We start from the raw sequence: 10,957 nt of genomic DNA on the forward strand, positions 1-10,957 counted from the left end.
TTAATGTGCCTCTACTTTAATATAACAGAGAACTTGATACACAAAAAAAAATCGATATATAGGTCAGTCCATGTAAAAACATTTGTACTGTAGATATTCTCCTATGCTAACTGTTTCTGTGAGAAATATCTACCACTGTTGCTTTTTGTGCATATCCTGCTTACAAAGGTAGAATTTGGCAGTGCTGCAAAAGCCAAAATCAATATAACTCAGAGAGAATGAGATTTAATGAATATGACCTAGGGTTATTCTGCAGCAAATGTAAATATGGGCATCTGCCTGATGTAAACCTAAGTATAAATTACAATCTTGTCTTCTGTGTACCCATGAGTAAATGCCTGGGGAATAGAGAGGCTTTATAAGGAGACTTTGTTTTGGTAATAGCAAACTTTTGTCATTTGCCAGAAGGGCCATGCCTTCCTGCAGTTTACTTTACTATTGGATAAGCCCTGGTTCCCCTTTCTCACCTATTTTATAGTTGTAATACCCACACTCAATTACTATTCTTCCTTCATTTTTATTCTTTCTTGCTTCACTGTCCAAATCTGATTAGGTGTTTGGGGGGGGGGGCAGCTTTTCCACAATGTTTACATTTTGTTGTTGCCAAGGTAAAATGTATTCTTTTGTATTATCTTTCATGGCATACCAGTGACAACAAATCACAACACTGTACATGACTCCACTTATCTTGTGAAACATCTGACAGTCAAGGGTTTTAAATAGGCACAATGCTTAGGCGTTAAAGTAGGAAAATGCTATTTAACTGCTGCTTGAGGCAGATAAGTGTTTAATTCAGATTGTGTTCCCTATATCTGTCAATGAATGTAAATGTACAATCAGCTCATGGCATCTGAGATGTATAATCAGTCAATTCAGAATCTATTCAGTAAAACTCTTTAGCAGTTTTACAATTAAATCAGAAGAAAATCAAAGTAGCTCTTCTAAGGACAACTTAAAATTCTGCTTTTTGTCTATACTGCATTTGACATGCTTCTATGTTGGATTTTCATGTACCAAAATGTTCTGGAATGTTGCTAGCACAATGCAATACAATACACATAGGTGTAAAGCATCAAGCTAAAAGACAAATTGCAAATAAAAAATACCTTCTGCATCAAAACAAAGAGTGTTGATAAAACTTGTATGACCCTCCAACTCTTGTAGAAGCTGACCATTGATCTCCTTAACCTTTACATTCCACACCCTAATCACGGCATCATAGCATCCAGTCACAACTAGATCATTAGACATTGGATGGAACTTTGATGTGTAAACAAAAGATGGATGAGGTAATACTTTGATGGCTGATGAAGCTTCCATTGCAATGCTCCATAATCTGTAGGGGAAGCACAATATAAGTAAAAGTTACAGTGTAGCAAATTAAATGTCATTAATAGAAATGGCAAAAGGTTGTGCTAAAAAAAAAAAAAAAAACATTACATACCTGACCAGTATCTTGTTACTACAAGAAGAAACACTTTTCCCTCCTATGGCATAATACTGCAGGTATTTGAAATGTTTGGTATTACTGTAGAGAAGGGTTGCCTCAAATATACTAAACACATGGACCTATGACTTTTTTTTTTTTACCACCAGTCTGAACAGAGACCTAAAGTGCATTTTTTAAAATATGCCTTTTAAAAGCTGAAGTCTAATCTGTATAAATTTTGCTTTCCTTGGTTGCTTCTCTGTGCCCCAATGAACACACCATTTTCATTAAAAAAAAAAAAACACTTTACTTTTTCAATATATATGGTATTTAAAGCCCAGTGATCTCATCCCATGGATTCTTTTCTATCACATTCAAGCAAATCATGGTTAGTGGAATGGGCTGAAAGAATGCTGTACATAATCTTGATGCAAGTGGTAAACTGCCTCTTGGTAGAAGTTATGCGAACATGCTGATAGGCGGATGTCATTGCAGAGTGTGTGCTCTTAGGTAATGCCCACATGTGATGGGGAGTCTCTATAACTGGAATAACTAAAATCCAATGAATGGAACGGGTGGTAGGTCACGAACAGTAAGGTTAGATGATGATGTATCCCCCCCAGGCAGGAATTGAGGCTCTCTCTGATTGATGCAGATCTTACTGCACACTGCGAAAACTTAAAGCACTCAGTAAATACAGAGTGAACAATTCCAGATATATATGATATATGAAATATGTTGTTGCACATTCTTTTTGATATTGTTTTGTTTCGTGTAACTATTTTCTATCACATAAAATACCATGTTCAATTTTGGACCAAGAAGTGTGTAATGCAACAGCATGTCATGACTTTATCATTTTTTGAACGTCTTGATTCTATATCTATATCCCTTATACATCAAACTGATTGTATATGTCCTTTGTTCATTTAGTCTAAGTCTCAATATCCCCTAAAAAAGCCGTAGTGAAACGGGAAATTAGACACTTCATATGAAAGTTTTATACGAACTGTTTACAGTACAATCTGTTGGTCATTAATCATGACTCCTAATATAGAAGTATTATGTCTAGCGGAGAATCTGTGATTATGTGAAACACTTGTTAAAATTTGTTATTCATTAGCCAAAAAAAACCACTTTCTTCTTTGTACTGATAACCAGAATGCAGAACAGGACAATAGCCTATACAGCTGTACAAAATTGGCATTCAGCTTTAAGGGACTTGAATATAGGTCAAGAAACCTAAAATACAGTATGTAAGACATTTCCAACCTAATGCAACACAATCTGCTTGATTTACTTGAGTTTTGGCTGCTTTACAAGGGATAAATCATTAAGTCTTGCAAATGTGGTGGTGAAAATTACCTTCAAAACCAATCAAAACAGATGGAAATGTACACACTTGCATAATTCAATATTCATGAATTTTGTGCAGTGTTTTTGTAACCTTTACTGATATCCAGTGGTGGGCGAAAGACCCCTTTACAGAAGGATAATACTAAAAAAGTATATCCTTTACCTGTAAAGAAGGTAGATAGTAGACAGACTAAGCCAATGTAATTTTAATTTTTTTACACATTTTAAAAATAGACCACCATAGATGTATTTCTTCATGTTATTTTTTGGCAATTCTGTTAATTGCAGTTTTAAATGTAAGCAGTGATGAATGCATTTTGTATCGCAGGTATCTACTCAAGTCCATATATATTACTGTTTTTTTAGGTAAAAGTAGGCACCTTGGTTTATCGTTTTTTTTTTTTTTTTTTGCTAACTTTTTGAAATTTTTTGTTTTTTTTTTTTTTTTTTTTTTTTTTTTTGAGAACGTATAGTAAATTAAAGAAAAAAAGGGATGAGGTCGCCTAAAATATCTGTCCTAAGCCAACTGATACTTCAAAGGCATTGACCACAGGTCAAAACAAAAGAGGCAATATACACATGCAAACTCATTCTAATACAAACCTGGCTGTAGCATCTGATGAAGCCGAAAGTAAATACTGATCATTGCTGGACCAGCACAGATCATAGACTACATTGAGGTGGCCATGAAGATCTCTCAAATAGTGCCCAGAGGGGATTTCATATACTATATGGATAAAATCAAATATTCAACATAAACAAAAACAAATGTAGGTCAATAATATTTAAACAGAGATATTTCCTCTGCACACAAGTGAACAGTTATATTAAACATAAGAATGGTATGTACATACAAGTTTGAGATTTCAAGATAAAAGATAATTTTCTAATTGCACCTGTCCTACTAGATGACAGATATGCAGCCTATACTGGCTTTGTTATAAAAACACTATTTTTTTACCTAGCTTGACATGTTAAAACACATAATCACAAAGGTGTATTTTCACTTCTGTTTCTATGTTAACACAGCACCAGGAAAGTTGGCTAATAAACAAACAAACCTAAATAAATATAATTAAATGCTAGCCTGAACTGTAAACATACCTAAACTGGAAAATGGCAACATTAATGAGTAAAAGGTAGCACATGAAATTCCTAAACAAGAGCAAACAAGAACTTTCAAGTGGCAATATACTGCCATCCAGTGGCCAGAAAGCTTTGGAGTTCTTGAATTTACTTTCAGGCAGACATAACACAGACCTCAAACCATAAAACAGAAAGGGGGCCAGTATCTGAAAACACTATGTAGCTTAATAAATTGATAACACTGTAATCTATTAAATTCTGACTCAGAATAAAGTCTTTAAGCATGTATGAGAGATACACATAAAACTCTAGTATTGTACAAGGTATATATAAATTACAGCATTAAAGAATGTGTGTTTCAATAAAACATACCACATAATCAGTAGTGGTAAATAAGTCAACAAGATCCAGGTATATTGGTCAGAGCTTACAGAAAGAAGATTAGGTAATTGGATTACATATAGTCTTTAGAGAGCTGATGAGCTAAACAGAGCTGTACAGGGGAAATGACTCAAGAAATTGGGCCTGCTGAGATTTGCGGTATTCTCCAGTATAGATCAATGCTATGAAAGCATTTAAAGACACATCACAACAATAATTCACAATGCAGGCATTGTTTATTATAATATAGCTGCCATTCCTTGTCCCACAGTCTAGATGTACATGAAATGCACTATTATGTTGAACACCTATGCAAAAGAAGGGGGTTTCCAATATGAACACATTTTTTGTTTATAATATGATCTTATGCTATTTTATAATGTACAAAAAAAAAAAAAAAAAAAAAGACTTTTGGCATTTTGCCTAGGAAAAGAAACCACACTTGTGATTCCAGTTTCCAACTGGATAGGGCAAAATCTTACAATAGGAAGCACTTTAATACATTGTCAAACTATATATCTGTCATTTCCCACACCTAAAAAAGTAATAGGGCTGGTCTGTGAAAATGAGAAATAAGGAAAACAAGAACTAAAAAGTAATAATTAATCAGAATGTTTATTTAAAGCTAAATCTAAATTCCCAAAGCAAACATTAAATATATTGCAGCTCACTAAATAATAGAAAAGGTAAATAAATAACAGTTTAGTTAAAAACACAACATTAAGGTTTGTTTACCATTCCCATAAACTACCTCTGTATAGGGGACAGAGTACTTTGCATGTGAACAGGAGAGAACATTAAGGCATGTGAACAGGAGAGAACATTAAGCAGGTAAGGTAAGTTCTAAATCCTTTTCTTATTTTGCTCATTTAATGGGGCTGTTGGTTTGCCTCTTTGATAGATGTAAATAAAGGAGAAATAGACTTGAGGGTTTTTTTGGGGGGGCAAACAGTGTATTGTATTCAGTGATAAACTCTCAGAATACAGCTCATAACATATGCATATTCAGGACCTTTGTTTAAAACATAGATCCTAAGTAGCCAACTAATTGGCACTAGACAAATAACACCTCATTTGTGCACACACAATATTATCTGTATATTCACCGCAAGTACAGTAGTCCGTATCACATACGTGTAGCCAATGGCCTATTTGATAGGCCTTATAACAGGTAAATTAATGGCTCAGAATTGTCAGTCTGCAAAATAAATGCTGTCACTGACAAGGTCTCCAGATAAGAAACTTTGTTTCTTAACAAAGTTTTTGCATCCCAAAAAAAAAATTTTTTGATGCAAATGATTTTTTTTTTTTTAATTGTAAACAGCAATTTATGATTTTACTTAACATACACATAATTGTTACAATAGGAGCAGCCTAATTTATACAGTAGGAGAAGCGTTGAAAATTCCTTTTAAAATGATTTAAACTTCATACATAAGAGTTATTTTTTAAAAAAAATATATACAAAATATGGATAAAAAAGGGAACTTACAGCATATAGGATAACCATCTCTGTTTGCACATGCTGCTGCCAGTATTCTCCCATCATTGGAGAAACACACATAGGAACATCCCATTTGTCCAGCACGCAGAGACAAAAACTTCCTGTTAGGGATACGACATGCCTACATAGAGAACATATTTATATATAAATATATAAAGGATGTAACTTTTGGCAAAGTCTGTCTGTATGTTCATAAATAAAGCCTTACAGAAACACTAAATATATACATGAAGTTATTTAAAAAGTTAAAGGATTACCAAAACACAGAACTTGAAATTTCATTTTAAATTGCGCAGTACCAATAATGTAATGAGCATTAAAATCTTGACATAAAATATCTATCTATATATAGTAACAGCTGGCCAAAGAAATCACAGGGTTTGCCCAGATACAGGTTATGCGTATCATACATTTGTCAGACAGTTTTCCTTTTAACCTGAAGGTGGGGGTTGAAGTACCAGGCTGCATGACAATTAGCCAGGTGGGGGAGCTAAAGAGGCCTGGGTATGATCAGGTGTAATTATCTCAGCTGAAACTCATCCTGGAAATTAGGTTGGGGATATAAACTCCCACCCTGCTAATTCCTGTGGCTCTGTCTTGGCTGGTGAGCTGGGAGGAGGGCCAAGGTGAACTGTGAGCAAAGACACACACTGTTAGAAAAGCTGTATGGTTAGGGCCTTAGAGCCCTGCACAGCACTAGGTTGGGCTGGATTGTTAAGGGAACTAACAGTGAGTTAGTGGCCAAGTGGCCAGGCTTTATGTTGCCTGTTTTTGTGTGGATATAGTATTAGTAAATAAAACCCTTGATGCACCTTTGACCTGCTGGCCCTGTTTCCTGTTTGAAACACCCCCGTTGCTACGGGCGATCTCACAATATGTATCATTTTTAAACAAAAAAGACTAGACATTTCCTTTAACATATACAGTTAGGTCCATAAATATTTAGACAGACAAATTTTTTTCTAATTTTGGTTCTTTACATTACCACAATTAATTTTAAATGAAACAATTCAGATGCAGTTGAACTGCAGACTTTCAGCTTTAATTCAGTGGGTTGAACAAGAAGATTGCAATAAAATGTGAGGAACTAAAGCCTTTTTTTTACACAATCACTTCATTTCAGGGGCTCAAAAGTAATTGGACAAATTAAAAAGCTGAACATAAAATGTTAATTTCTAATACTTGGTTGAAAACACTTTGCCGGCAATGACAGCCTGTAGTCTTGAACTCATAGACATCACCAGATGCTGGGTTTCCTCCTTCTTAATGCTCTGCCAGGTTATTACTGCAGCGGCTTTCAGTTGTTGTTTGTTTGTGGGCCTTTGTGTCCGAAGTTTAGTCTTCAACAAGTGAAATACATGCTCAATTGTGTTCAGATCAGGTGACTGGCTTGGCCATTCAAGAATATTCCACTTCTTTGCTTTAATAAACTCCTGGGTTGCTTTGGCTCACTTCATTTCAGGGGCTCAAAAGTAATTGGACAAATAAAAAGCTGAAAATAAAATGTTCATTTCTAATACTTGGTTGAAAACCCTTTTCTGGCAATGACAGCCCGTAGACTTGAACTCATGGACATCACCAGATGCTGGGTTTCCTCCTCTTTAATGCTCTGCCAGGTTATTACTGCAGCGGCTTTCAGTTGCTGTTTGTGGGCCTTTCCGTCCGAAGTTTAGTCTTCAACAAGTGAAATGCATGCTCAACTGGGTTCAGATCAGGTGACTGACTTGGCCATTGAAGAATATTCCACTTCTTTGCTTTAATAAACTCCTGGGTTGCTTTGGCTGTATGTTTTGGGTCATTGTCCATATGTATTATTGTTTTTGCAGCTTAAGGATGGCTTGTTTCATCTACATGAAGAGCTCCTTTGACTGCACAGCAAAATCTTCCACATACAAGCACCCCCCACCTAAAATCAACTCCAGGCCTTTTATCTGCTTATTTGATAATGACATAATGAAGGAATTGCCCACACCAGCCCATGAAATAGTGTTTGAGTCAATTTTTCAATTACTTTAAGCCCCTGAAATGAAGTGATTGTGTTAAAAAAAAGGCCTTAGCTCCTCACATTTTTATGCAATCTCTTTGTTCAACCCACTTAAACCCACAACCCAACCAAAATTAGAAAAAAAAAGTTGTCTGTGCAAATATTTATGAACCTAACTGTATTTAGGCCTGTAAATCCTATATGCCAACACTACTTAATGTTTATTAAGTCTGTTACCTGCCCTGGTAGCCGAGTCCATTTAAAGTTTTCTTTCATCTGTTTAGTGTCCCCTGAATCAGATCCTTTCATAGCAACATCATGCAGATCAGCATTTGATAAGTTGCTCCCAAATGGAAGACCCAAATTTGTCACTGAATATACCTGAAAAAAACGAACAAAAAAGAACATTGTCTTTACTTAACATCTCCCCAATACGTTTACTGACCATTGTACTACATTAGTAGTACAAATAACTGATAATTTATGACATGGATTACTTTGATTTTCTGTTAGATTTTAAAAATATTAGGGATAACAGTTACACATGAACTGAACTTGAAAGTCTTTAGTTGGCAAAATATTACAATTTACACTGCACATCTCTACATTTGTAAATATAATGTGAAAGATGAAAGGAAAAAAGAGTAGGCGTAAAGAGAAAAAAAAATAAGTTCTCTGCACACTTGGCAACCAGATTTTGGCCACAAAAAAAAAAAAACAATGCAACCAATGCTTTTTCCATTTTTACTGGAAGGTTAGCCTGACAGGTTTAACCAATGCAACTGAAAGCTGTCTGAAAGTGGGTAAACTTTTGAAATTATCAGTGGGTGGGGTACAGAGCTTCAGCTATATCTTAAGTAATCTGTGCATAAGATGCTGCAAATAAGACATTATTCTGCTGATAATGCACTAGTATGAAACAAAAATAACTCCCATGTCAGCCGATCACATCAAACTGGCAGGATGGAATATAAAACCTATGGCAAAACTGCTTCTTTTAGTGTATATAATTAACATACCATGCCTTCTATTGTTCCTTACATTGCCCAGTCTGTTTGGAAAGAATGTATGTGTTTTTCTGAAGTTCTAGAGCTATAGTTTGAAACATGCAACACAAACATTTCAGACTTGAAGGCAACCTCAGTTTGTACCACATTCACAACCACAATACCAGGCACTCCCGTTCAACTGTATGGGAGCAGTTGGGAAGCAGTTTGAACACGCGGTTGCATTCACTGGGTTGCTGTTTCTGGAGGTGATATAAAGCTTCTGGTCATGCAGTTGCTTTTCCATCTCAGGAGGAAGAACCACAGCACACACGCAAGAACAACACTTGCAAACACTAACTTTTGCTGTTATTTGTTGGGTGTCCTGGGTGCATAGCAGCACTTTGCTATGTGCCTTGGAGCAGCATAACAAGTGAAAGGGGCCTTATTCTGAAATAAAAAATGCCCACATACTTGGGAGAGACAAGAAAACTTGTACACAAGATGTGTAGAATATGCTTACTATGCTCAGAACAAACAAATCTAAGCTCTGGTCAATTTGGTGACCATACAGTTAAATAATTTTCTAAAACATTTGTGATCGGAACACCCTGGTGGAGAGTTTAGCTAGCTGAGAAGGAGCAGCGCAATAATGAGGTTATACCTACAAATGCAGTTGAATGGATTAAATTATGTCTACATTTCTTTCAATACAACTTTAAAGTTCCGATTATCAATAAAATACTTCAATATATTTAACAGTAAATGAACATTCAAACAAGTGATTACTGACCTCTATAGCTGAAGGTATGGTGGTGTACTTTATTATCAAACTGAGACTCAAAGTGGATTTAAAGAGATTCAGTTTATAGCACCTGCTGTTTGCTTACATTAGAATGCTGGCAGAAGGCCAAATCACTGGTGCAAAGTAAACAGGGAGGAGATGTAATTTTGGTGCTTTTGTTAATAATTTTAAAGATGAATTTGTGCACAGTGCTTTCATCGAAGAAGCTTTAAAACACTGCTTGTATATAAATACTTAGCAGAATATATAAATACTTGTTTTAGCCCATGTAAAGGCACACTTTATATGTAAATTTGCACATTTTTTCCTAATAAATAATACTTACATTTTCTGGCAGCTTTAATCCTTTAATGGTCACATATAAAGTGGAAGGGTACTGATTTCTGGGATATTTTAACCACCAATTGTACACGGCTGTGTTGGAAGAAATGCGGGATCGAGGAGGATAGTAAAGCTGTAAGCGTAACTTTTTATCTACGTTGAGCACTTCATTAGCCCCTACAACCTAAAATTGAAAAAAAAACATTTTTTTTTGGAATGTTTGAACTCCAATCTCAGGTTAAATTCTAATATATAAGGTAAAGTGTGCAGTGCACTCAAAGCATGGCCTACTTCTTTAATGTGGCCCTTTCCCTTTTAAATGCAGTAAGTCCTTTTACCTTGCACTGCATTATTACCCTGTAATTTGTTCCTGCAGACTTCCTTTCTATTAGGTGTCTAAATCAAACATTAAGACTGGGCATGCACAGTCCGATGGACATCCAGTGTTAACTCCTTCACACAGTGTCCAGGATACAGCTATGTATTCTAGTTGGGAGACAAAATATAAGACTGGGTAGCTGGCATGGTTGTAATTGTCATTTGTTGAGTAATGACTGACTTCTCTAATCTTTCAGAAACCAATTTTAGGCAAAAATATAAAGCTAAAAGAGGATACCATGTAAATCCATTCTAATAGCTTTTTTCACATATATGCATTGCAGCATTGGTATAATGAGCTGCTTTGCATTGTGAATAGCACCTTAACTCACTTCACCAGCACACTCAAGGAAATATACTAGTGTGCACTCCCAAAGATATTGAAATGAGAATAAACTCCAAGGGTTTTTTTTTTTTGGGAGCGCAGATGTCACCAATCCATTCTTTTCCATGAGTGTTGGCCCATGGAAATCTGCAGCAGAGAGGGCACCATAAATGGACAGATCACATTGCTAGATCTTCCCACAGCTTGTTTTTTTTTTTTTTCCCAGCTCTATTAACAGCTGGGTATGGATGTCTGAGAACAAGGCACATGGTATTTGTATTTAAGAACAAATACATTTTTGTTCCCCAAGCAGCAGTATGGCTAGAAGTATAACAGGGAACAAGAGCAAAGCATATTTCTGAAAGTTTTCTTGGTCCATTGATGCCCAAAGTTACAGAGTAG

At 35.6% G+C, this 10,957-nt stretch overlaps 1 protein-coding gene across 1 annotated transcript in view; it reads right to left on the bottom strand.

Moving 5' to 3' along the window:
- The window catches only part of AHI1 (Abelson helper integration site 1), a gene marked incomplete at its 5' end in the record, with an annotated part of 90,036 nt that overhangs the window by 72,283 nt on the left and 6,796 nt on the right, over nt 1–10,957 (bottom strand). The window contains 5 exons of the mRNA XM_072410226.1: nt 1,107–1,336; nt 3,389–3,512; nt 5,745–5,877; nt 7,978–8,121; nt 9,857–10,036. Coding sequence (XP_072266327.1) covers nt 1,107–1,336; nt 3,389–3,512; nt 5,745–5,877; nt 7,978–8,121; nt 9,857–10,036 — 811 coding nt within the window. The remainder of the gene's footprint in view (nt 1–1,106; nt 1,337–3,388; nt 3,513–5,744; nt 5,878–7,977; nt 8,122–9,856; nt 10,037–10,957) is intronic.

This window comes from Pyxicephalus adspersus, chromosome 4, assembly GCF_032062135.1.
Source record: "Pyxicephalus adspersus chromosome 4, UCB_Pads_2.0, whole genome shotgun sequence".
Taxonomy (NCBI): domain Eukaryota; kingdom Metazoa; phylum Chordata; class Amphibia; order Anura; family Pyxicephalidae; genus Pyxicephalus; species Pyxicephalus adspersus.